Source organism: Lepidochelys kempii, chromosome 13 (assembly GCF_965140265.1).
Source record: "Lepidochelys kempii isolate rLepKem1 chromosome 13, rLepKem1.hap2, whole genome shotgun sequence".
In the NCBI taxonomy this organism is placed as follows: Eukaryota; Metazoa; Chordata; order Testudines; family Cheloniidae; genus Lepidochelys; species Lepidochelys kempii.
In genome coordinates, this window is record NC_133268.1 from 2,144,264 (window position 1) to 2,171,741 (window position 27,478).

At 51.2% G+C, this 27,478-nt stretch overlaps 1 protein-coding gene across 4 annotated transcripts in view; it reads right to left on the reverse strand.

Moving 5' to 3' along the window:
• The window catches only part of HCK (HCK proto-oncogene, Src family tyrosine kinase), a 31,676-nt gene extending 12,174 nt beyond the window's left edge, over positions 1 to 19,502 (reverse strand). Inside the window, exons 1-8 of one of the 4 annotated variants that reach the window (XM_073308866.1) lie at positions 11,812 to 12,003; positions 10,851 to 10,905; positions 8,319 to 8,483; positions 3,367 to 3,484; positions 2,549 to 2,591; positions 1,639 to 1,738; positions 1,206 to 1,301; positions 228 to 331 (exon numbers count right to left, since the gene is read on the reverse strand). In XM_073308866.1, coding sequence (XP_073164967.1) covers positions 228 to 331; positions 1,206 to 1,301; positions 1,639 to 1,738; positions 2,549 to 2,591; positions 3,367 to 3,483 — 460 coding nt within the window. In that variant the 5' untranslated portion in view covers position 3,484; positions 8,319 to 8,483; positions 10,851 to 10,905; positions 11,812 to 12,003. Of the gene's footprint in view, positions 1 to 227; positions 332 to 1,205; positions 1,302 to 1,638; positions 1,739 to 2,548; positions 2,592 to 3,366; positions 3,485 to 8,318; positions 8,484 to 10,850; positions 10,906 to 11,811; positions 12,004 to 19,131 lie in introns of those variants that run through there. The other 3 variants (XM_073308867.1, XM_073308865.1, XM_073308868.1) reach the window with 3 other exon arrangements.
• Positions 19,503 to 27,478: the final 7,976 nt, after the last annotated feature.

Genomic DNA, 27,478 nt, shown 5'->3' on the forward strand with positions numbered 1-27,478 from the left:
ACTAACCCTATGTTCTGGTAGCAAGAGGAATCGAGTTAGACACCCAGCGCAGAGAGGGACTGGCAAGGGGGAACTTTCAGACCGTTGTTCATTCCCTGCCTGATAACTGCTGCTTTGTCTGGATCAGGATCACCCACCCCCACCCAACCTCCTCCTGCCCTGTCCCAAACAGCAGAGGCCTTCAATTCCACAAGGGGCAGCACCCCCTCTTCTGCCCCCTTCATTACCTCGGGTTGTCTCGCTGTCCCGGATCATGAAGGACCCAATCATATTCCCCGGAGCGAGGAGGTGACGCTCTGCATCTTTCCGGCTGACTCCTTTGAAAAACCACCTGTAGGGTGAAACCAGAGCTGACCCCTGCCCCCTGCGCTGAGCACGCAGGTGGGTTCCCAGGCTTTCTGCTTCTCAGACATTCCTGAAACTCTGCCCACTTAAGCCTTTCCAGGACAGACTCAAGCTGAGGGTGACGGTGAGTCAGGGGAGACTGCTGGACAAGCAGCCTGCTTTGCCATGGTGTTTCTACAACACAGCACTGCTTTGTCAGGGTCATTCATGTGACATGGCAGTTACAGCTCCCATGTCTCCATCACTGGGCTGCAAAGACCCAACCCCCCATTACCTATGCTTTGGGGACTCACCATGGCGTCTATGTCATGCCTTTCAAATGGATCTCCCTGGCACACAGGAACAGGAAGGAGGCTTCCTGGGTGATCTCTCCCCCTGGCCTCACTTTCTCCTCTGGACTCTGAACAGCCAGGTCAGGGCCACAAAGGGTTGGGGGGCTGGAGCCCACATTTAACCATCCCTTCGGCACTCCGGGCATTCCCAGCCCCCTAAAGGAGTGCGTGGTGGAGAGAGACCAGGGCAGAATTAGGGCAACTCATTCTCTGGGGTGTATGGGGAAGGGCAGGGAAAGCTTATGGTTCCCGTGAAGGAGGAGAAGGAGTCTGTGGGGAAGTGGGAAGCAGAGACTCTGGTGGCCAGCCCCAGGTCTGTCTCTAGGCAGGAGAAGAGTTTAACCTTCCTGGAGATGCAGCAAGCAGAAGCAGAAGATCAGCAGAACAGAAATGGGAAGGTTACGCCCGAAAAGGCAGCGAACGGCAGACACGATGGGCAGCGGAGTGCAGGTTATTCAGCTAAAGAGGGATCTCTGAGGTTATCCCTGCACAGAGATCCTGCCCCACCCAAATGAATGGCAGACTCACTCTTCTGTCTCCAGGGAGTTTACCCGGGCAACGTAGTTACTAGGGATGTAGCCTTCTTGCCCAGTCAGTGCCTTTGCTCTCCACCACTCTCCTGACCTGAGGAGAGACAGACATGACATTGCTCCCATCACCCGACATTGCAATGGGAGTCTGAAGTGCATTTCCGTCCTCCCTACCCCCAAAGGCAGCACTTCTAAGGCATCTCTGATGACCTTCTAAGGCCACTCCAGGCGAGGCAGCCTTGTAGCAGAGGAAACTCTACAGGCTCAGAAGCCTAGAGAAGAGTAATCACAGGGAATAAGCCTTCAAGGCTCCCCAGGACCCACAGAGCCAGCTGCCAGGTGCTCAAGAAAAACAGGCTAGTCTTACGCCATCACTCATTGAGCCTCAATGCCTTCCACTCCCGCAGCCAGGGAGCCGGGGCTGCACTTACTTCTCCAGGACCTTCAGCTGGTCTCCTTTTTGAAAGCTCAGGTCGTCACTGTGTATCGCTTCATAGTCATACAGGGCCAGGACGATGTAGTCATCGGAGCCTGCAGGGAGGAACACACACCCTGTCCCTCAGAATGGCAGAAGAGCTTCTCCTGGGCACAGGTAGTGGGGTGGGGGGGAAGCAGTTGACTCAGACACAAGACACCCTCACCCCTCTCTGTCCACAGGTCACGGGGACCCTTCCATTATTTCAGTGGATCCTTCACCTGGAGGGGCGACTGGCTGTGGCCCCTGGGAATTCAGCTTCCATGCACATTCAGTCCTGGCTGACCCCACACTGTTTCCCCTGATGGATTCCAACCCGGACTAGCCAGGATCAGGCCCCTCTGGTGGGTCCTTCCGAATTCACCCAGCCAACCCCATTATAACAGCGGAGTCCCCTCCACTCGAATAGAAAACACAAAGCCAACAGCAAAGCGCTCGTCTCCCTCACAGTAACGTACACACTCGTGCCTTCCCTCCCCACACACAAACACACTCGTGCACAGCAGGGGCAGGGACTGCAGACCTGGGGGAGGCCCCATGGGGGGATAAGGATTTATGTACCTGTCTGTTTTCGAGTTTTTGATGAGCTTGGGATATGCCTGAGCATCCAGAGGCACAACACTGAGCCTATTACAGTTGCTGGCACCCAGGACCCAAGTGGAATCTGAACCCAAGTTCTCAAAGGTGAAAGGCGGGTGTATTACACGCAACACTCAGACAGCTCGTATCAGGGAGGGGTCCAACCAGGGCACCGGAACAGATCCTCTGCTCTCGGGGAGTTTGAACCAGATCTGAAGCCTGCAGCTCACATTCATCTCCTACGCTCACTCTAACACAGCTGCCTGCAGACCATATTTTATACATACCATCCGCTGTGTGGGGCTGAGTCGTGCTGGAGGCGTTATTGCTCTGGAAAGCAAGACGGGGAGGGGAACGGTTAGAGTATGAAGTCCCCAGACGTCACACAGACCAATCACTCCCCTGCAGAATGGAGATGGGCCATGGACGGCACTGGAGACCATGTGGAAAGGACATACTCAGGGAGACTGGGCTCAGCAGAGCTGGGAGTTGCACCATGAAAGTCTGGATGGACAGCGGGATGGAGCACACGCTCCTGTGGGGAGCCACAGCCATCACCCCCAGCAGGACAGCCCGTTATGGATGACGAGCTCCTGCAATATTTATATTCTCTCTTTAACCCATTCACTGCTGACCTCTAGTGGAACCATGACCTTCATCTCCTCCTCCTCCTCTTCCTCCCTCTCAAGTGTCTTCCTCCTTCTCTGACCCCTTCCTCTCTTTTTCATTCTCCATTAGCTTCTTCATTTCCATCAGCTTACCCTCTTGCCTGACCCTGGGAAGGATTGCAATACATTTGCATTCCCAACCCAGAATAAACCAGCATTACCCCCCAAGCCACAGGCACAGTGACAAGTAGACTCCTTCTGGTATGCTGGTCCCAGATGCCCCAAGAGCAGGTTATCCTACTGCCTAGGTCAAATCCAAACAGAAACATTGGCTGGTGGTGGGGAAAGAGATTCCATAGCTCCCTTTTCTCTCCTTTAATGGCTGGATCTTGCACCTCATTTCCCTTTGCCCCTGGTCTTGACCCATCAGTAAATACAACAGCAGCAGGACCTTCCCTAGCGTTCAGAAAGGAATTTCCACTGACATTCCCACTTACTTTCTTGTTAGTGGATGTGGGGTCTTTCACATAGTGGGGCTGCAGGAAATTAGGGCTAGAATCAGCTTTGAAGTCCTTGCCATGCACTCTGGCATCCTTGGATTTCACACAGCCCATCCTGCAGTGGAAAGAAGAGAAAGAAAGATAGTTTCTCTGGCTCAGTGCTGCACAGAAAGGAAATAACTTTAACACTGACAAACCCATGTTCACGCCTACATAGCCATCAGCACACCCTATTAGGCCCCCACTCATCTAGCCTGCTCGGTCACCAGCAGCAGCCAGTACCAAGTGCTGGAACCCCAAAAGGAACAATGACAGAAAAACCAGCCCAGAGGAAAATCCCTCCCTAACCCCAGGCAGTTCGCGGTTGGCTTACATAATACAGCAGGATTATTATCATGACTACTTCCAAAGGAGCCCAAAGACATGGTAGAAACTTCCCCAAAAGGAAGGAATCTTGACCCCAAGGAGCTTACAAAATAACATTAGACAGGACTCAAAGAGAGGAAGGGGGAGGCGTGAGGGGTCTCAGCAGGAGGATATTGTGGTTACTCAGGAAGGGCTAGAACATCATGGTGAAACAAGGAGATGTTTTTAAATTTGTTTTATTCAGAGAAAAGAGAGGTCTGAGTTGGTGAATCTCACGAGGGCAGCACAGCGAAGAGGGGCCTGAAGGAAGGACATGATGGAGGAGAATTGGGGGCCTTGCAGCCCGAGCATGCCATGCCAAGGGAGCACAGGAGGCACCCGGAGACAGCTGGGGGAGAAGTGACAAATGGCATATGGAGGCCAGCACCACTGGCAGCGTGGGGGAGGCAGGGAGTGAGGACACCCTGGCTTGCAGGGCGGAGAGACAACTCCCCAAACAGCCACAATCACAGCCCTAGCAGCGTGCTCCCGGACATGGCCACTGGCATTCCCACTTGGGAGGACCTTTGGGGACCGAGATACCAAGAAGCCAAACACCAGGGCTTCTACTCAGACAAGACCCCCACCGGCCCAGATCCTGAGCGATACTGAGCAGCCGCAGTGCTCATCAGCTTTCAGTGGGAATCGCAATCGCACAGCACCGCTGCAGATGCAGCCCTTTGAATTCAGTGCAAGTTCCCCTCAGTGAGGGTGGTAGGACTTGGCCAGATAATGATAATCCTTGTTAAGGAAAAAAAAAAGTCTTTGTGGTTGCCAAAGTACCCTCCAAACACTAGTTAATCTGCACCCCGTGTGGGAGGGAAGGACACGCACACGGTTGATCTCATGAACACTCCAACGCCCACGAGAGTAACAGGTGCTCAGCACTCTGGAAATTAGTCTGCAAGTCACCTGCTCTGCCACACGCATCCCCCTTGCAGCAGTGCCTGGGCTTGACCCTGCTTCTCCCACTCCACAGCTCAGCAAACTGCATGGGACTTTCTGGGCCTCAGAGTCCGGGGAAGTCAAAACTGTATTCCCTATCTCTTGTTCGTCCAAGCTATACCCGTGACTGTACAGCCTTACTCCAGGCTCACTGCTGTATGCTCAGAGTCTTCATCTCACTTGAACTGCATGCTATTTTGAATCATATTTCACCAAAGACAGCCGCGTTGTGGCTGCAGTCATAGGCTTGAGGCAGTAGAGTAGCTGATTAACTGTGTTTTAAATAGACATAGGACCTGAGCCACAGAATTCAGATGCAGGCCAAGATGTCCCCACAGTTCAAGGACTTTCACGCCAAGGGCTCAGCATTGGTCTATTTGTGCAATGGTGTTGGATCTAAAATTTGTATTGAAACCAATGGCTGGGGGCTTGCTTAAAAAGAAAACCTCAATGTAAAATGTCATTAAGGTTTCATGTCCGTCCTGCTCCCACCTGCAAGGTCTTTCCACAAGTCAGGATTTCCAGGCGTCGTGCTGTAATAACTGGGGTCTAGCAGGGCTATCACCACAGGAGTGACGTTCTGGAACAGCCTTCCCAAAGAAGCAGTGGGGGCATAAAACCTGACTTGTGATAAGACTGAGCTTGATAAGATGATGGTGGGGATGGTAAGATGAGATGGGCCACATGCCATTGCAGGCAATCCGTGACTGCTAGTAGCAAATACCCCCAACGGCTGGAGATGGGGCACTAGATGGGGAGGGCTCGTAGTTACCACAGAGAATTCTTTCCCAGGTGTCTGACTGCTGGATCTTGGCTGACACGCTCAGGGTCCAACTGATGGCTATATTTGGGGTGAGGAAGGAATTTCCCCCCAGTTCAGATTGGCAGAGACCTTTCCTCTGCAGCATGGGGCCCGGGTCACTTGCAAGTTTAAACTAAACTAGAGTAAATGGTGGATTCTCTGTAACTTGAAGTCTTTAAACCATGATTTGAGGCCTTCAGTGACTCAGCCAGAGGTCAGGGGTCTGTGACAGAAGTGGGGAGGTGAGGGTCTGTGGCCTGCGATGTGCAGGAGGTCATACTAGATGATCACGATGGTCTGTTCTGGCCTTAAAGTCTACCCCAACTGTGAGCTCAATAGTTGGAAAGTGGGAGGTTTCTAAGCTGTCACAATGACTGTAAACAGAAGCGGTGCAAACAGGAGATTAGTTCTAACAAAAAGGTCTCCTGACACCATGCAAGCACTGTGTTGAGGTCATGACTGGTAAAGAGAAGAACGGAACAGGAAATCAATGGCCCAAAACTAGTGCATCAGACATTAGTCCTAACTGGGGGACAAAATAACGAGGGGATGGGCTATTCCACCAATCACTCTCTTGTGGGGGCTGTAAAAAGACACTTTGGGGAGAACCAAAATGAGAAGGGTAGACTGACTGAAAGCACCATCCTGGCTACCACCCTCACAATCTCCTGGGACCCCAGAATCCTCCAATGACATTGCCACCTCCCCCAGCTCCCACTAAATCCCATCCACCACTTGGAACGCGAGCACTGCTCGCGTCAGGCCCAAAGGCTGTTCCAGCACCGTTTTTTTCCTTTAAGAGCCAGAATGGCATTCTGGTACTTCTGCTGGTCCTCGGCTAGGTAGCTCCTTTCCCCTCCCCAGAAGGGGAGCAAGGGGGCTGGAGCCACCAGGAGCCCAGGCATGTTGGGAGCCAGGTGGCAGGGCCACTCCGAGAGCAGCACACCAGCCCCAGATCCTCTCTGCTCCCTCCCAGGGCCTCCTGCTGCCCTGTATTGGAGCACTTATTTATTGTTTTAGGCCTGTAGCACAGAATGTGCGACTTGGGTTCCTGCTACCACCCCTCCCTCCTGTAGCCTCTTCCTCCCCCACTTTATTTCTTCTCCTTCCTCTCTCTCTCCTTTTGCCTTCTGTTTAATGGGAGTCTGGCTCAGTCCAGCCAAGACAACTGCATCTTTTGCAACACTGCTGGGAGCCTGGGACCAGTAGAGCTAAAAGCAGTGCCTTCAACAGCCTGGCATTGGTACAAGTTTGCCAGGTCTCCAAGTGGCTGTTAAGCCTGTGTGCTGGGCCAGCGTTCGCTAGCCATGAGAGCGCAAGTATGAGTCTGCACCGGAGACAGATGTTGCATTTTCTGTCTTTGCTGTTCTGTTCTCTCCACTCTTGTGTGTGTGTCTTGTTTTATCTTACAGGAAACAGGGCCGGACTTTAACAGCAGCAGCAGCAGCTCCAGACCAGTTCAACTCTCTGTTGCTCTTTTCCCCAGAAAGGACTCAGTGGTAGCCATGTTAGTCTGTATCAGCAAAAACAACGAGGAGTCCTTGTGGCACCTTAGAGACTTGTGCCCAAATAAATTTGTTAGTCTCTAAGGTGCCACAAGGACCCCTTGTTGTTTTTCCAGAAAGGACTGTTATTACCATCTTTAACACCATCGCTAAACAAAAAACCAGCTGTCAGATGGGGGTTTCCTTATGAAAACTCTCTACAGCTAATGGAAACAAGGGATATTGTTAAAATGAAACATTACTGAATACTTTACATGTCAAATGCTTTGTTTTCCCTGCTTTTCTGTATCCTTAATGAAAGATTATAAAGATTTTTAATGGTGTGTTTGTCTTGGGGCTAAGCAGCCTGAGGTCACTCAAGCCATGTTTAACTGTGCAGCATTGTACAGCGACAGGATCATGTAAACACCTTTGACTCTCTGGGCCCATTTATTCCATCAAAATTAGTACAACAGTAGACAATTGCTTTGGAAAAAAAACAGACGCCAGAAGGGAGAAAGTCACTCCAACAGCCAGCTACTCTGGCGATATCTGCCCATTGCAGTTCCTTCTGTTGGGAGATGTCGTATGCACCCAGAACAAGATTCCCAGCGTACCCCTGCCCATGGCACTGCCAGAGCAACACAAAACAATACGGGCACGTTGGTGAGTGAGGCCCTGAGAATTACAGGAACAGCAGCCACCTGGCCTAAGGGGTGGCATTAAGGGCAAATTATAACGTAGACACAGAAATCCCTTACACTGGCACATGTAGTATCTGCTCCTATGTGCAGACCCTCCTCCCCCTCCCTCCCGTGACCTGTGAAACACCATACAAGGAATTAAAAGAAAAAAGGAATGAGTGAACGGGGTGGGGGAGGTACATGGAGTACTCCCAGGGCTGAGGGAGTTCAGTGTGAGCTTGATGGGAAATGCAGGTTGGGGGAGCCCATCATCTGATCTGAATTTGCCAGAGGTGAAGGACTTCTGGAGAAAAATCACAGAAGCAAGATGGAAAAGACCCATGAGATCATGCAGTCCCTCCTGATGCCAATGTGGGATTGTCCCCAATTGCACATTCTCTAGGGCTTTGTCCCTGTCTGTAGTTTGCGTCCGCCACGTTCCTTGGGAGACTATTCCACTGCCCCAAGGAGCAATTCCTAACACTCTCAACTTAATCTCTCTAAATCTCACCCCATTACTCCTCATTCTAGTCTCTTGCTCTGCCCCACGGTACCCTCTCCAACCCAGTTTCTGGGTTCCTCATCATCCTTTTACATACTGAGTTAAGTTAGGCAGCTGCCATCCCTCACCCAGCTTTTGTAAACGCTGGGCTTTTCAAAGTTCCCTGTGAAAGGTCAGTGAATCTTTAAAGTGTCAGCAGTGAACGGGCCACAAGAAGCAGAGACGGAGAAGGAGCAGCTTCCTGGTGTCCTGTGGAGACCTCACTCAGAACGAGAGAAAGGAAGTGCTTGGTGCTGCAGACAGAAAGGGAAGAGAACCACAGCATAAGCAAGAGATGCCACGTAACTGATAGCACACACTGCACCCCTCCCACCAGGATGGAGACCAGGAGGTGGTGAGCAAAGCGACAGGGGGTTCTTTCACCAAGAGAGAAGTACAGCTTGGGCCCCATCCTGCAAGAACTCCCTTGGCTCCCAGCAGGAGCTGAGGACACCCAGCACCTCTCAGGATGGAGCTGGTACCTGAGCCGCAGGCGAGGCAGTGAACAGCAAACTAAGAGACGTTTGAAACCAGTTCTTCATTTTGGAAGGAACCTTGTAGCCTGCCCAAAGATATAACTGCATTTCTCCAAACAGCAGAGAGAATCAGGCCCTTCCTCCCTCCCCCCCCCAAAATCTGTTCTAGGGCTCCTCTACTCTGCCAGTACCAACCTCCTCAGAATCCAGGAGAATGTGCCCCTCTCCAATCAGTGGTGCTGGAACTGGGGGTGCTGCTGCACCTTGTAGGTGGAATAACAAACACCAAATACATGGTTTCCATCACCAGCACCCCCCACTATAGAAATTGTTCCAGCCCCCCGTCCGCAATAGATGCTCCCCTCCACTGCTCTACACTGCTCCCTTGTAACACAGGTCTCCTACCAAGGAGCTGCAAAGACCCCCTCCAATGAGCTGTCATGCACCTCATTTCTCAGGTGGAGCTACCAGACTGATAGACACTTGGCACAATCTTTATGAAGACCCCTTTGGGCCCCCTACACTGGGCTGCGGGCAAAGCCCTGAGCAGCAACAGCTTTCTATAAAGGGAAAATAAAGTCCCAGCAGAGGGACTTAGAACACAGGGCAGAGTCCCGGCCTCGATGGCTCATTCTGACTGCGTGTCTGCAAGCCAGCTTCTGAAGTCCTTACTCAAGGAGTCAGTGAGAGCTTTTTGGGATACCCCAACCGGTGGGTTTGGCCCTGTGAGTTTTATGCAGTTAGAAAGTACTAAATGTTTGCTTTGTAACTCTCAGTAGTAGCATGGATGGCATCTTCCCGATAGCCAAAGGACAGTGGTTTTCAACCTGTGGTCCGCAGACCCCTGCAGGTCCACAGACTATGTCTAAGATTTCCAACGGCTTCCGCACCTGCATTTGAAATGTTTTAGGGGTCAGCAAATGAGAAAAGATTGAAAACCCCTGGGCTAGGAATCTGCTTACTAGAGACTCTATTTTTACTTTACTGTTTTCTTTCATCTCCACTCTCAACATGTTTGGGTGCATTTAGTGTCAGCAAAAGGGTCCAGATTAACAGGCCTGGAGATGGAAGGAGTCCTCTACCCATAGGACAGGTCCAGCATGCGAGGAGGTACCATGCAAGCTTCCCCCATACACTGCTCAGCCAACAGGTCACAGGCCTGTTCAGTACAACACTTCTGTGACGAGATATAACTATTAGGAACTGGACTGAGAGCTTCCTTCCCTTCATTTTACCATGGTGTGACTTTTCTCTGTGTCCATTTTCATAATAAATGGAGGGGTATTTAAAGGTGCCCATTCTCCATATTGCTATCTAGAAGCAGGGATGTTATGACTCAGTACTATGAGTTAGCATTATATTTTCCAAAGCTCAGCCTCCACTTTCTGCAGGCTCAAAATTGAGAGAGCAAATATTTGGAGATGGATGGCTTGCAGATCTTGTAGTTAGCTGTCCAGCTGCTAACTTCTGCACATGACAGTCACTAACCTGGGGGGCGGAATTGGAGTGCAGTTTTTCAGATGCAAATTCTACCTCCAAATAGGGAGGCCAGGCTGAACCCCTGCTGTAAATTTGGGGCTTAATTTTGTACGGTTATGTGAAGAAGAGGCCGGGGTCTGGGACAGCTATTACTGCTGGAATTGATAGTCATTGTACTGGAAGTCCAGCTCTGGCTCCAGCCCGAGACGCTGCCTTCACCATGAGCGAGGGTCTGAGAGGAAGATACGTTCTAATTACATTTCTTTCTGGAGGAGGAGAGGGAAAGAAAACATTTATTTTTCAAAGTCACCACAACGTGTGAAACGCTGGAGCCAAATTCATTGTCGCGTCACTGAACTGAAGTCAGGAGTTCCACCAGCAAGGACGAAATTATTCCCAGACCTGTAGCAATAACAGAAACCCCGTGTGATGTAACGACACTGCCCGCCTCAGAGTGTGGGAAGCCAAGCTCCAGTTGTAGATTTGGGGCACTGCACACTGGAGGAGTGTAGCTGGTTGTAAGTGGGGGGGGGGGGGAGATGATTAAGAGTTGCCAGTACCTAACTCTCAGGGGTTGCACACACATCAGCAATTTTTAAGGGGACCTAAATCCATGTGTCAACATTTCAACTATTTTATTTCACACATGGAAAAAAAACCCCATACCTCAATGCTGATAACTTCAGTTCCTTCTCCGCAACCTGGCAATTACCTTCAGTTCCTGAATAAAAGACCACAGGGTATGAAAAGTCAACCTTCAGTTCTTGAATTCATAAATAACCTTCCAACACACTCCAGGTGGTCTATTTGCAGGCATCCAAATAGACAGTGTCTGTGTCTGCACATTCCCGGCCACAATCTTTACTTAAACGGATTAAAGGGAATGAGATGGGAGCTTGCCCTGAGGACAGGTTATCCCATCATTGCCCTGAACCATTGCTTGCACCTTACGTTGAAGAAGCTGGTACTAATCAAGAGTGGAGACAGGATAAAGTTAGACCAGCCGTTACCTGCTCCGCTCTGGCAATCCCTCGGTCCCTACCCCACTAACCTTTGCAAACACCCGCGCTGGGAGCCAGCCACAGCTTCCCACTCAACTGCTTGGCACGCACAGAGCTGCGTTTCGTCCCCACAGCGCTTTCCAAACATTCAGCGATGACTCTGCACCGCGGCCTGGCCAGACACTTGGGTGACTTTGGCAGCCACGTTCCCTGGGCTCAGCAGTGCAGGGCGCGGAGCCCAGCCTGCCCGGGGAGCCCCTGCAGCCCACAGGGCATCGCACCGCGGTGCACCCGGCTCCCCGGACGCCGTGCAAAGCTCGCCCAGCAGAGCGAGCCGCCGCCCACGCGGCGGGTGGGACCGGGACGCACCTCCCAGCCCAGCCGGGGGCTCGCTGGTAGAGCCGGGGATCGTGCACCGCAGCCGGGGCGCCCTGTCCGGGTCCCCCCCACGGCAACTCCGGAGCGTGGTACCCGGGCTCTGGGGCCGGGACGAACCCAGACCCCGGCCCCTCCCCACTGAGGCCAGCCCCCTGCTCCTTCCCCGGGGCCCCAGCGAGCGCTGCTGGCCGCCCGCCGGGGCGGGCTCCCCAGCTCGCCCCCCGGCCCCGACGGCCGCGCGATCTCACCGGCGCTTGCAGCCGCGAGTCCGCCTGGGGCTCAGCCCCCTTGTCTTGGCTGCATGTCTCCCCGCTCCCCGGAGTGCAGCTGCCACTTTCCTGCTACCCGGCTCTGGGTCCCAGGAGGTCAGGCTACCGGCTCCCCGGCCAGGCCGGGGCCGCTCTGCCCTGAACCGGCTGCTAACTGGACCCCAAACCATTCCCCCGCCCTCAGGAGCCGGTTCTGAGCCCTCCAGCACATGCCCCGCCCACACGACTGAGGCCCCGCCCACCACCACCACATGCCCCGCCCACAGACTTCTAACCCTGCCCTTTGTCAGTTCCGCACCTGTATGGTTCTACCCGACCCTACCCTCCTACTCCGATTCCATTCCAGCCACCGGTCTCTGTCTCTGGGCCCCTGTTCCTACAGCCATCATCTCTTACCAGCAAAGATTCTGGTTCTTCTCCCGTGGACTTTGGCCCCTTCCCCTCGGGGAGCTGGTTGTCACTAGCCCTCAAAGACACTGGGCCTGGCTCCCTGCTCCCTGATACAAGAGTTATGCCAGTATAATGCCACTGAAGTCAACAGAAGGACCTCGGGGTAGAACCAGTGTAACAGCTTCATGTCTAGGGCTGAGCAGCCGGGGGAGAATTTGTGTCATGCTGGGAAGAGGGCATGGTGCACGGTAGGCTGGCGGGAGGAGGCGGAGGGCACAGTGTCAGACTCTGCAGGCCTCTCACCCTGTGACGATTTTGATAAGAGAAATTTCAAACAAAAAACTCCTGAGTGAGATTTAAGAAAATACGGCAGCGCCCTAACAATGACACCACCCGCTGTTCCGGCAAGACTTTGCCCTTCTCTAGCTTCCATCATCTCAGGAGCTTGCTGTGCTCTACAAACCTCAATGAGTTCAGTGGGAGGCTTTAAAAATTACCTTAAAAATGAATCCCAAGTGAATGACCCTTGGCAGCTCCGTGTGGCCTTCACTTTGGCTATTAACGCAACACACACACACAAACCATTCCAAGAAGAAACCATCTCCAGGCCCATACTCAGGGAGCTCGTTTGGAGCTGGAGGCATTCCTAATCACAGAATCAGAGAATAATAAATGCAGAACAAGAGAAACTCCTTCCCATCTGTCCCTGTCTGATTTCTTGGGGAACGTCATAACGTCCCGCTCCCAACCTGAGCTCCCATCTAGCTAAAGGGAGCCAAGCCCTATGGTGTGAATTGGACCTGGAAGTTAGCCAGGATCAGCACACTGCAGAAGCTGTCCCCGTAACCAGTTCTTTAGAGAACGTATTTTCATATTTATGACATAGTCACAATATAATTTGCATGGATGTACTAGGAATTCTCATGGGCTTCCTTGGATTGTAACTACACAAAGCAAACACAATGGAGAGAAATATCTCTGCTCACTCTTGCAGGGGTCTCCTCCCCGCTGCTCACTGTCCCTTTGTTAACTTAATTAAGCTGATTTGGCCCCTCTTCCCAACTCTGACTCTGATCAGAATGTCCACACAACTCTCGCGGCCATATCAGATGTGAATCTCATGGTGAGCCCAAGCTCCTGGGTGTCACCATATCGACCCCAAAACTGTTGTGTCAGTCCACTATCACCAGAGTCTTGGGCAAAGGTGTTCATTTTGTGCAAGACCATCATCCAGGGCTTGACTCTCCATTGCCTTTCTCCCTGTGTTGTCACCGATATCTGTGAAAGTGGATTTAAAATGTTACCATTCTGCTCTGGCAGTGGGGCATCAGACTCCCCAATATGTGCACTGTCCATGGAGTTACTCTGGATTTACACCAGTGCAATGGAGATCAGAATCTGACCTAAAGTCCACTTTGATGAAAACCCCTTTTGCATTATCAGAAAAAAACATTATTCCTTAACATCAAAGGTCAGCAGCATTCCACGGGGTCTGTTTCTAGAGATAGAGCAATGGTGGCTGCCGGGAGCTTGGTTCTTCTGAGCAAAATTAAGGAACTTGTTGTATGACAACACTTCAAGTTCCTTCTTTAGTTATTGGAACTGACCCGGAATGCAATTAACATGCAAGGAAGAAGGAACAGAAACAGGCTATTCTACGCCTCTGAGAACCCCAGCATCTCTCCCTAACCATCTCTTTTGCTCTCTCCATTTCTGTCTCTCTAAATACAAGCGAGACAAGTTGGGTGAGGTAATGTCTTTTATTGGATGAACTTTTAGTGAAAGAGACAAGCCCCTGCCTCTCTAAGTGTAACAGCTCTCTGTTAACAGCTCAAATAAATGGGTGAGTCTCTAAGGTGCCACAAGTCCTCCTGTTCTTTTGGCGAATACAGACTAACACGGCTGCTACTCTGAAAGCTCTCTCTCTTTGGGGTTCTTAGCAGCAGCTGATAGCACTGCCTATTATAAGGCTGCCTGACACTTCCCACTACAAAACCCTGTTTTCAGTTGCTTACAACTTTGCCAAACTTTAACTGGCCAGGCTGAAATTTTCCATTCTGGATGTCTGACTCTTTTTTTTTTTTTTTAAATTTCTGCCAAAACAGTTTGGCCATTTCTGAGAATGAGGCTAGCTAAGGGGAAAATGCTTGTTAAAAAATTCTGGTGAGTTTTTCTTTGAACAGCCCTCACACCTCCATGCATTGGAGCAGGGACTTGAAATTTGGCAGGGGTAGATTTTGTGTCAGGGATGTCCCTTTTACCATCCCCATGAAAATCTGCCCAAATTTGGCCATGCTATAAGCCTTGGAAAAACTGCAGTTTGTACATGCTTGGTAAAGCCGTCTTCAGTTTTAGCAACTAAAAGCTTGGAAGAGTCCATCCTCACTGAGCACACGCCATCCTCTCACAGCTCCCGGGGTGACCAGACTGTGTATGCACTATCCCCACAGAACATGGTTTCTAGAGCCCAGGGCAACAGGGGAGAAGCTGGTCTTTCCCTGTAATGGCTGCTGCCTGCTGGGGCAGGGCTGGGCACCAGTACTCAGAGCAGGGAACGTGTCTCCTCCGTGCTCTCAGTAACCACACTGAGGGCGCCCAGGCAGCATAGAGAGGAAACTGTCTGATTCGAATGCAGAGGGGACAAAAAACAGACTACAGGGAGGGAAAGGAGTGGATTGGGATGTGGAGTCTGGGGAGACTGGGACTGGAAGGGGGAGAGAAATTGGGACGGGGACAAGCTGAGCAAAAAGGGTGGGGCTGGGAGCCAGGGGTGGGTTGGAAGGCTCGTACTAGCTGAGTAAAGAGACTGGGATGGGGACTCCAGTGGGGAAGGTGCAACTGGTTGGGCCAGGAGGTTGGGTGCTGGGGACTTGGAGCCAGTGAGGGAAAGGTGGGAGACTGGGATTGAGTTGTATGGGAGGGGTTACACTGACCTTGGAGAAGGAGAAGGAGCTGGAGGGTGGGGGAAACTGGGACTGGCTGGACAAGAAGACTAGGACCAGGAACTAGTACAGGGGGAATGGGGCAGGCCGCAGGAGGCAGATCTGACAAGGAGTTGTGGGTCAGGGGAGAGAGCTGGGGCTGAGGCTCAGACAAGGAGTCATGGAATGGGGAGACTGGAGCAAAGAGCCAGGGAGGGAGGGCGGAGACTGAGCTTGGGTGAGGAGCCTGGGGGGGAGACTAGGACTGGGAGATGGGGCTGGGAGGGGAGAGATGGGTTGGACAAGGAACCAGGAGGGGTGAACTGGGTCGGGACTTGCTGGGCAAAGAGACTTGGATGAGAAGCCTAAGCCCGGGAGAAGACACAGGTTTGGGAGAGACACATGTTGGAGGGATGAGGCAGAAGGGATCAAGCCTGGGGGAATGGACAGAAGCATCTGTGTGCACGCGAGCACAATCAGCTCCAGAACCTGGAATGGAGCGCAAGATTCCAGAGTCCATTCCTCGGCTGTCAGCAAATATCTGTGAAAACCCCCTGGCAAAGTTTGTGGCTTATTCACCTCTAGTGCTGGTCCACCTAGAGGATACAGCCTACTACTGCTAACAGTTGCTCCATTACACCAAGGGGCAGAGGTCTGAGTGGCTGGATCTAAAGGTTCCAACCCTCCCAATGATCCATGCTGGTGTCATTATGATGCTACATGATGGAATTTCTGAAGTGGTTTGGTTTGGTTTTGTTTGTTTGTTTGGTTTTTTTTTTTTTGCTTTGCTATTAGAAATCTACGACATTACTCCTGGTAACTCTGTTAAAAGAACAGTATTAAGGTGCCAAAGTCAAGCACTCAAAAGTAAGGAAATGCTGGAATTCAGGTTGCCCATGCAACCTTACACACACGGGGCTGAAGTATCTGCATGACGATACAGCCTTTAATTACATGATCACATCCTATTTTTTGACAGAACCACTGTCTCATGTGGTGCACAACACGAACCTGCTTCAGGGTTTAATCAGGGCAGTGCAGTGAATGAGGCAGGGGTTTGAAGGAAGGGAAAGGCTGGTCTCATGGCTAAGGCAGATGACAGCTGCCTTGGAGAACTGGATTTTATCCCCAACTCTGCCCCAGAGTTGCTATGTGATTCTGGGTGACAGATAGAACAACTTCCTGCAGTATCTTTGGGGTCCATTGTTTTAAGCGAATGGATGATGGCCAGTTGTGTTCTTCTCCATGGGGACGGGCTGCCCCAGCTCCTCAGGAACTAAGCACTGTGGGTGGTGACTAAGGCAAATCAGCCAGGTTGTAACCCCCCCGCCCACACACACACCAGATACTGCTTCTTGGGGATGCTTGCATATACTAGTTCAAACTGGATTCTCCAGACACCACTAGACAAAGAAATGACTTTTGGATAAATAGCCTGCATGTAAACTGGCTCATGGCCTGCTTTCTGACCCAGCAAATGGACAGGACCTTCTGTCCAAGGGGAGTTCCAATCCTTGGAGAAGGGTTGGAAGGATTTTACCTACTAGTGCCCCATAAGACTGATGGGAGACCTCTGGTAAGATTTTTAGCATGCATGTAGATTCTTTTATTGTTTAATGTGTTTTCTCTGTAACACTTTTATCGTAATAATAATTGTGCTTGCCTAGAAGGAGCTGTGTGGTGACATAACTGCAGGAAGTTCACTGGGGCACTTGAATTTAATATGTAAATCTATTATCATGTTATTCAAATTACAATGCACTGACTAGGGTATGTGTGTGCCACTTGGCTCTTCTGGAAAGAATCACCACTGCTCAGCTGCATGTCATATCACCTATAGTGCTAATGGAGAGTCTTCTGTGGCTAAGGGAGCAGGAATCTGTGATGCTGGAGCAGAAGCAGCTGAGTTTTCTCCCCATAATTTCTGTAAAGCTCTAAATGATCATGGTATGCAGCACAGTGACAGCTGTGACTTCATTCATAGCCCTCAGAGAGAAAGCGAAGCACTGACACGGGCCTGTTTGGGCAGCCTGGCTTGCTGGGGATAGCACAGTGAAGGCAGGGAGCTGTGCAGCCTTAAAATCTTTAGCCAGAAGGGAGAGAGAGACGTGGGTCTCTGCCCAAGAGAAGTGATGGATGGGAAACAGAAACCTTTAAATGGGTGCTCTCAAGGGACTGCAGAAGGGGAATGGAGTTATCCTGAAACTGTGATGCTTACTTAAACCAAGAATTTCCCAGGCGGTCACTAATTGTGTGTTCCTCATTTTCTCGGTGCACCACTTGAGACCCTGGCGTGTGATTTGCAAAAGTGCTGAGCACTCACAGCTGCACTGAAGTCAATGGGAGCTGGGCTTTGAACATACCCAGTGCTCTGCAATGCTAAATACGCCGCAAAATCCGATCCGAGGCCTCTGAATTTGGGCATCCAAAATTAGTGGAAACTTTTCACAATCTCTCTGTGCCTCAGTTCTCCATCTGGAAAAAGGGGGGTCACACCACCCCTTCATCTCATGTGACAATAAACTGGTATTTGTGAAGCACTCACACACTATAGTGATGAGCACCATAGAAAAGGTCTATGAGGAAATTAATAATTCCATCTTCAGAGCAGGGTTTGAATAGGGTGTGGTAGATAAGGGCTGGAGCACACACTGAACAATGACAATAAAATAAAATTTTGAACTGTTGCTTATTAACTGGCCTGGGCACTGAAGGAAGCAGAGGGCCTGTAGAAAAAAATAGCATGTCATCATATAATTAAAGACTGTATTGTATTGCATACGCACAAGGGGGGCGCAAATTAAGGTTGCACTGGCATCCTTAATTCTGGCATTTCCTAAATTTTGAGGGCTTGACTTTGCAAGCTTAATTTGTGTGTGTGTGAGATCTAATATAGACATTGGAGTTGTGGCATTCCAGCATCCTAAGCCTTTGAAGACCACCACACACTCCCCTTTTTATGGTCAGGGTCTATATAAATCACACGCAGTTCTGGGCTTTGTTATACAAACATGTGTAGCTGACATCCCATTGCTATTTCCAGACTCCTCCATGTATTTCTAGCTGGTAATTAGCCACACAAATTGGGGTCAGGTATTCGTGACACATCAGACATGTTGCAATGTGCTGGTTTGGATCCTGTAGTGTATAAATCCCCAGCCTCACCTCCTTCCTCCCAGTGGGTCCAGGGGATAAACCTGGTTCATGAGAGGAGAGGGGGTGAATTATGAACGGGCAGAGATAATAGGAAGAGATGGTGAGGAATAAAATCCCCAAAGGGAGAATGACACCAGACGGTAAGTGCAATGATTGATTTCTCTCCATCCCAGAAGCTGGGTCCAGGCCCACCTACCAACTTTCTTTATCTCACTGCACATTGTGTCCCCGCTGTAGCCAGCTGGGACTTCACAGCTGTCACTGTACTGCACACCCCAACCCTTTGGAGTATCACAGCAGTGATATGGAAAGAACTCAGCTGCTTCTGCTCCAACATCACAGATCCCTGCTACCTTAGCCACAGAAGACTCTCCATTAGCACTATAGGTGATATGACACACAACTGAGCAGTTGTGATTCTCTCCAGAAGAGGCAAATGGCACACATATACACTAGCAAGTACACTGTAATATGAATAACATGATAGTTGATTTACATATTAAATGGAAGTAAACTTTGTCTAAAGAATCCCAGTTTTATGAAAGGACCTCAGATCAGATCAAGTTTCATAAGCTAGTCTGGGCTTGCCCTCAAATCAAGGGCAGCATGAATTTAATATCCCATGCGTCCTCTAACAGGGGGGCTGCATCCTGCATGGATAGGTCAATGAATTCCCTGACCTGTCTTTGCCAGCTCCAGCATCTATGCCCTGCTGGGTCTGCGAACAGGGCACTGGCCTCTGTTCTGTTAGTGACTCTCTGTGGAGACTCAGCCCCGTCGTTTCACCCCGGTACCTTGGCTTCAGTAAGATGGGGATAATGACATTACTCACCTTAGAAAGTGCTCTGAGATCCTCTGATGGCAGGTGCTAAGTATTATTAGTACAATCCAGTGTTTTGTGGTCAAGCTCCCTCCAGAGGTTAGGTGAAGCTGCTAGGCCATGTTCTGGGATTTTAGCAGACTCCTAGCGGGTTGACGAGGTCCCCGGCAGACTTAGGGCACAATATTCACTTTTTAATCACAGGACATAAAAATATTCCTTTCCATCTGTTAATTTGCGCCCCCGTGGCTCCCCATCCCCTGGCGAGGCAGAGCGCAGAGAGTCTGGGTGAAGGAATCAGAAGAGCAACAAGAGAAGCACACAACCCTGCGGAGGATGTCCTGAAACGGACAGAAATGCCACAGGAACTGCTCATAGACTGTTTTTTCTTGCTTAGCTGCACTGGAATGCCCAGCTGGCACCCTTCTCATCACTGGGGCAGTCACAGGGGTGGAAGAGGTGGGGACAAGGGGAGGTCACTCGTCTAAAGCACGAACTAGCTCTCAGTCTCTGGGGAGGAGAAAAGAGGAAATACCCCTCAACTTCCCCTCCCTGCTCTCCAAGCCATGACGCCTGCATTAGGCCATACAGCCCAGATGTTGCTCAGGTGCTGGGGGCTTGGGGTGGAGGGTTTTGGCTGTTTTTCTTCTCTGTCTGATATTTACATAGCAAACAGTGGTTGGAGCCTTCCTTCACCAGTATCCACAGGGACCAGTTCCACAGTTCCCCTGGTTAAAGGTAAGGTGAGTAGAGATGCTCAGACTTGGGGCTGCCGTACCAGCACTGGGGTGAAGGGCTGGACCTGGAAAAAGTGGTCCAGATCAGCATTTGTCAGTCCTTATAACATTCAGAGAGTCGGCAGGAGAAAGTTCAGAAGTTCTGATGGTGTCACTGCCATGAGGTGCTGTCTCCTGAAATGGCTTCCCATCCTAGTCTGTGCCTCCTTAGGATCTGCTCCCTGCTTGGAAATGGCTAAGGAGCATTTCCCGTAGCAGTATTGGAGCTGCTCCATGAGAGCCAGACTGGATCAGGCCCTTAATGAACTCTCAGCACCTCCTTCCTCCTCCTTGTTAGCCGGCAGCAGATCTGGGAAGTGTTTGCCCATTGCCAGAGTTCTCCATCCTCATTCCCTTCCTTAGAACAACAGGCAGAAAATTCTGACGGGCCACCTCTCTCCCATCTGAATTCCTCACTCTTCCTTTCAGACTGCTGAGTAGCAACCTGCTCGTGTCTGCAGGGAATGGGCAAGGTCAAGATCCTGCTGGCGGGAAGACCCCTCTCAGAATATCCTGGTGGCCTTGCGGGTGTGGTTTTTCACCAGGAAGCGTAATTTGATGGATAAAGGACCTTCATTCTGAGCTACCTTGAGTAAAACCTGAAGGGGCAGCATCTCAGAGCAGGTGGCTAACTCAGTGCCGTGGAGGCAGCAGCTGAGGAGGAAGTGGTAGGAGGGGCAGCCAATGGAGGAGGGTATCTGAGTTCAGCAGAGCAGGAAGCTGCAAGTCAGAAAGGGTCATTTCCCCTCTGCCTATTGCTAGGGCCAGTGGGCCTCTCTTGGTTTTGGTTTTCTTTGGTACTGGCACGCTTCCCAGCCAGTCAAACGACCACGCTTCTCACTCCACTCCCATCTCTTGGCTTCTTGCTCTGAAGGCAATTTTCATGTCTAGGCTTTAGAAAGCTAGAACCATGCCAGGCTGGGTGCTCAAACACTTGGAACCAGAAGCAGCTTGTTTGCAGCCTGAGCTGCTGACAATCTATGTCTGTGCCCTTCGGCAGCACCGTCTGCGGCGTCATGCAGAAGGAAGATGATCTTTTAGCAGTAAAACCAGAATCGGAACCCTCTGCCCAGGGAGGCAGCACGGTCTGGTGCAGCCATACTCAGCCTGAGGCTGCAATCCACAAGTGGCTCTTGAATGTGTCTGCTGCAGCGCTTTGCCACACATGATCTTAAACCAGTGACTGATTTAATTATTAACCAATCAGGGTGCTTCTACTATGTTATTAATCAGTTGTAGCTGATAAAATAATACTTGGTCAGCCATTTTGCTGTGAGAATATATATATATATAGAGAGAGAGAGAGAGTAAATGAAATAATGAATTCACACTCCTGTGGCTCTTTTGGGTACTGTTGATCACTAATTTGGCTCCTGAGCCATTGAGGTCTGAGTGTCACTGGTCTAGTGTGTGGGACGCTGGCCGGGGGTGTGGAGCAGCTCTAGTGTAATACAATTTGCAGAAGCCAGAAGTGAGAGCACAACCTCCAGGACAGACAAGTAGGGAGGGACACACACTTATTTTAGACTGGGGCTTGCTCAAAGTCATGATGCTGAGGGCTTTACTGGAAGCTTCCTAGGAGTCCTGAGAATGACACCTCATTTGCATATAAATTTGCATATTTCTTTTTTGTTTTAAATAAATAACTAGATGCCAGCAGGCATTTCCTTGTATGTTCCTGTGCCTTGCTGGTGACCCAAATCGCTGACTGTTAGCACTCAACAGGAGCACGAAGCTGCAGGCTCATCCAGCAGTCCACAGGGAAAGTGGGGCTAAGAGGCTTTCAGGGCTCCAGTGTCCACATTTGCCCAGGGCAGACATGCTGGGCACATCTTTCCTAGGTGCACGATTATTTGGACCGAGTATCGGGGGCAGCCGTGTTAGTCTGTAGCCACAAAAACAACGAGGAGTCCGGTGACACCTTAGAGACTAACAGATTTATTTGGGCATAAGCTTTTGTGGGTAAAAACCCCACTTCTTCAGATGCAAAAACCCCCCACTTCTTCAGATGCAAAAAAACCCCACTTCTTCAGATTATTTGGACCGTTATGATTGTGTCACTGATCCGACCCACTGAGAGCTAATATGATGCTGTTCAGGGAATGGGTGACCCTCGGTGGGTCAGCAACCTCCTCGGGAGCTTTTTAAGGTTCCTGTGTATTTACAAATCTTTTCTTCACCTTGTAATTTAAACCCATGTGTTTTTACGTTTCCAACCATGATTCCAATAAAAACAACCCTATCTCCTAGCTGCTAGACAGGCTGAGCTCTGTCTGAGGGAGAGAGAAGCCCATCTAACCTAGACTGCTTCACGGGGTTCCTGGTGTATGGTCTGGGAGCTGGCTTTTGCTTTCATTAGGATTTCTCTCTCTACCCCCACTCCGCCTTGTCGCTAAACTCTCTCCTGTGTGGGACATGAACCCAAGAGCAGCCACGCTCAAGTCATATTTTCAGCTTTACAGTGTTTGAGTGAGTTGGAATTAGGCCAGTTAACTGCAGCTGTAGGAGTTCTTAGACTAGCCCAGCCATCTCTTCCTGCCCTGGATGTTGGTAACAGAACTGGTCTCCAGCGAACAGGCAGGGGCAAGCCAGGGACTTTTAGCACAGTGGCAAAGAAGGGACCAAGTCAACATCAAAGACTTCCCCTCTGCCATGCTGAGCTCCAGGCTGTGGGTGCTGGGCAGCTAGGGAGACAATTTTCCTGTTATTCTCACACATGGTTTTTGTAAATGCACCAAGATTAGAAAAGGGAACTGTCTGAGCCATGCTCCACATTAACCCCTTGGGCTGCTGGAGGAAATGGTGCAAACAGGAGAGCTGAAACATGGATGCCCCTCCCGTGTTCACCTGGCCAGGGGAACCCCACGCCCTGGGGCAGGGCTCTGTGCACTGACAGGCAGGACTGTAAGAACTAAAGCAGCTAAAGGCACAAAGGGACAGAGATGCAGATTGGAAGCTCCTTGCAGCAAGGCCCACACTTTTGTTACGTGTGTGTCCAGCACCTGGCCCAGTGGGGCCCCGATCCCTGACGGGGGCCTCAAGGTGCTCCAGCAAGATGCACAGCCAATAACACCAAACAGACCACATCCTGGTCAGCTGCGGTGTGAGTGAACATTGCACTTGCAAACTGGAGCGTAACTTGGGGGAGGCAGCTGTGATGTGCTGGCTCTGTTGTAGGGGAGGGGGAGGAAGGGGAAGCAAAATGGCCCATGGCTGATTGCAGTTGCCCTAGTTTCCCTTTGCTCACGCGTGGAAGCAGGGCGCAAGAGCTACCAGGAGGCTGGTCCGAGGGGTGAGAGAGCCAGGGATAACCAGCAGCCCCACTCCGCACCCAAAGAGTGGGAGAACTGCAGGGTCACGCCAGGGCTGCATGGAGCTTGGGCTGAAAGTTTCCCAGCCACGCACTACTGCCAGGGGAGCCCCAACAGTGGGAGCGTGAGCGTATAGGCCCCAGGCGTTTTAGCCATGGTGTGGTCTATCCCCCCGCGGAGCCCACGCTGTGCTGGAAATGCTGACAGCTGACCATTGGCCAAGAGTGAGTGAGCTCTGCTGATGAAGTGCCCAACCCTGTTCCCAGAGGAGCTTTTGCCACTGAATTCAGTGGAAGCAGGAGCAGGCCTGTAGGGCCTGGTGTGAGAAACCCCTCTGCAACTGGATGACAGCTCTGGCTCTTTGCTGATCAGGAAGTTCATTTGCAGGGTGGGAACTTCCTTTTGTGAAATGCAAATTGCTCCACATCTTGGCTCTGATGTAATGAGCTCTTTGCTTATCAGCCACCATCGAAGACCTCAGCTGGGGGGAGAGGAGATGGCCAGCTGCTTACCCCCCTGACTTGTTACCTTGAGTGGGAGGGTCCCTCTGGCACAGCAATAACTCATTTCAGATCAGTAGAGTCCCTCATTCCCACCAGGCCCAGAGCAGCAGAAACCACTATCCCTGACAACCTGATCACTTTCTTTGACAGGGTAGCAAGCCTTGTGGATGGTGGGTAGCAGTAGACGTGGTCTATCTGAACTTTAGTAAAGCTTTTGATACTGTCTTGCATGACCTTCTCTTAAACAAAGTAGGGAAATGCAACCTAGATAGAGCTAGTATAAGGTGGGTACACAACTGGTTGGAAAATCGTTCCCAGAGAGTAGTTATCAGTGGTTCACAGTCATGCTGGAAGGGCATAACGAGTGGGGTCCTGCAGGGATCAGTTCTGGGTCCGGTTCTGTTCAATATCTTCATCAATGATTTCGATAATGGCATACAGAGAACACTTATAAAGTTTGCAGACGTTACCAAGCTGGGAGGGGTTGCAAGTGCTTTGGAGGATAGGATTAAAATTCAAAATGAACTGGACAAACTGGAGAAATGGTCTGAAGTCAACAGGATGAAATTAAATAAGGACAAATGCAAAGTACTCCACTTCGGAAGAAACAACCAGTTGCACACATACGAAATGGGAAATGACTGCCTAGGAAGGAGTACTGCAGAAAGGGATCTGGGAGTCATAGTGGATCACAAGCTAAATATGAGTCAACAGTGTAACGCTGTTGCAAAAAAAATGAATGTCATTCTGGGATGTATGAGCAGGAGTGTTATAAGCAAGACACGAGAAGTAATTCTTCCGCTCTACTCTGCGCTGATTAGGCCTCAACTGGAGTACTGTGTCCAGTTCTGGGTGCCACATTTCAGGAAAGATGTGGACAAATTGAAGAAAGTCCAGAGAAGAGCAACAAAAATGATTCAAGGTCTAGAAAACATGACCTATGAAGGAAGATCGAAAAAACTGGGTTTGTTTAGTCTGGAAAAGAGACGACTGAGCATGGACATGATAACAATTTTCAAATACATAAAAGGCTTTTACAAGGAGGAGGGAGAAAAATTGTTCTTCTTAACCTCTGAGGCTAGGACAAAAAGCAATGGGCTTAAATTGCAGCAAGGGAGGTTTAGGTTGGACATAAGGGTGGTTAAACACTGGAATAAATTGCCCAGGGAGGTTGTGGAATCTCCATCATTGGGGATTTTTAAGAGCAGGCTGGACAAACACCTGTCAGGGATGGTCTAGATAATACTTAGTCCTGCCATGAGTGCAGGGGACTGGACTAGATGACCTCTTGAGGTCCCTTCCAGTCCTATGATTCTATCCCTGCCACCCTCCATGTGCTTTGGGGTGAAATGGGAAAGAGGATGTCTTCACCGCACACTGACCATGAGTAATGAGAGCTGTTACTAGAGTGTTGGCTCCAGCACTGGAAAGTTACTCACTCACATGGGAGAATCCCCTTTACTTCCCCCACCACCACCTCAAAGGCCCCATGTGACAGAGACCCTCCCTTTGGCTGAGGCGCCCTCCAGAACTCACCCACATTGCACTGGGCGCTGGTCAGCTAGGACCACTCTGGAGTGACATAGGGCACTCAGAGCATGTGTAGGCCGTGGGTCCCAAGGCTAGCTATCCAGGTCTTCCCCATGGCTGCTCAGCATGCAGCCCTCGAGCGGCCAGGCCAGCCCACAAAGGGACACTTGCCAATACAAAAACGGGGTGTGTGGGAGGGTGGCTGGCTGAGAACTTGTCTCCATGATAGCTACGGGGTAGAACTAGGTGTTAATTTAAATCAATGGAGTTACACCAACACCAAAGTCCCCGGGGACAAGCCTATGAGTGGCTTATTGTGGTTTAGTTCAGCCTGCTTGTAAGAGATGGAGCGATAACAAATTACTTCACTCCCACACCACAATACAAACATGCCCACAGCCTTTGATACTGGCATAACTCTTCCTTTAGCGATCCATTCAGATGATGCCCGTGCAATGCTCTTGTGCAGACAAGCCAAGAGAGGGAACAGTGCCCTCAAGTGGCTTTCTGAAGCATTAACAACAGAAGCCACAGCAGCTTATTGGAATAGCCACATTTCTCTCCTGAATGACTCCTGGATTCAGACACCCAGGAGTCATCCTGCCAAGGCAGTCAAAGTTCAGGTCGACAGATTAAGCCCTGCACTGGCAGAGCGGGAGAGCAGATGCTGTGGGACGAGAACCAGAGCTCGGGAAGGGACTGTTCAAAAACTTGCTCTGGGCTTTGCTGCTTGAGCCCATCTTTGCATTTCCCCCCACCCCAACCACATGCTCTCTCATGCTGCTGGGTTCCTTGGAAAGGGAGAGCGTGGTTAGCACACAGCTAACTGCCCACACGGCAAGGGGCTGCACAGCACTGCCTCCCAGCACCAGGTCTGTGGGCTCCCTGCAACCAGGCCTCTGGCTAGGCTCCAGGAGGTCAGCAGGCGGCAAGTATGCACCATTTCAACCTGCCAGCTTGAGGCTGCTACAGCTGGGTCGCTATCCTGGCAGATTCTCTCTCGAGGGACAAACCAACTCCTCTCTCATGGCAGAGAAGAGAAGCCCCAGCGTCAGGGCTTCCACCCCTAGTGCAGACCATGCCCACCTCCCCAGATGGCCTGGGACAGGAATATTTGCTTTGGATGCCATTTACTGCTGTGGCTGTGGGCTGCTGGCCCTGTGCAGGCAGGGCCCTGTGGGTGGGCTCTGTCCCACCAGCTGAGGGCTTGTTAACCTGGAAGCCTTCAGCGCGGCGACTATTGAAAGGAAGAACCCCGTCGGGGCCTAAGCAGCAAGCCCTTCCCCCAGCCCACCCCTGAACTGGCATCGCCGACGTCACTCCTGCCATTGAGCCGATGCCCTGACACAAGGGACCAGGCCCGGCCCCAGGCAGGCAGAGTGCAAGGGAGTGCGAGGGTATGGCCATGGTCCGTGCCAGGATATGCTGCTCTCTCATCGCCTGTCCCGTTTGTGGCTTACCTGCAGACTGCCGTGCAAAAACTGCTCCTTTGCTCCTCCTCACGGAGCAAATGCTCTGCTCTCTCGCCCCCTCGGGGCCTGGGCTGGCTCTCAGCGGGTGTAATTCTGTCAGGTCAGGCTGTGCAGATCCCAGCAGGGCAGTTGGGGGGAAGGAGTGCCCAGGCCCCATGACAGAGACACTCCCCCACCCCCTCCTTGGCCAGCAGTGGAGCATTCCCGTCAGGTGGCTGCTGTTTGAGAGGAGAAGCACTAATCCCAGCTGTCCTCAGCACCCAGAGCTGGGCTCCACGTGGGCCGCCCTGGGCCCTCATTAACTGGTAATCGCCTTTCTGCGGTTCTCCTTTAAACCCCTCCCTACTCTAAAGACACCTCTGTGGGGCAGCCCTCACCCACGGCCCTGAGCAGGGCCGGAGCTCAGTCCTTAGAGAGCAATTCCAGGGGCCAGCTCAGCCCTGGTATAACTGGGAGCAACCCCGATCTCAGGAGCGTCTCACCCCCTTACCTCATGAACTGGAGCATGTTCATTATAGCCCGCCCCGTGTTGGATTTGGCCTGTCACATCCGTGCTCTGCACAGAAAACCGGACCCCGCCCCTCTCGCTGGAAGGGGGGTCACCATGGAGCCCTGGCTCTCTTCCTCACCCTCGCACGCCCAGCTTGGGACTCAGCCATTCCCTTCCCAGGCTTGGGGTCACTGGATTCCCCTGATGGCCTAGCGTGACTGGTGCCTTGGGCAATAACACACAACAAGCGCCAGCCCCGGAGTTTAATTCTGTTCCA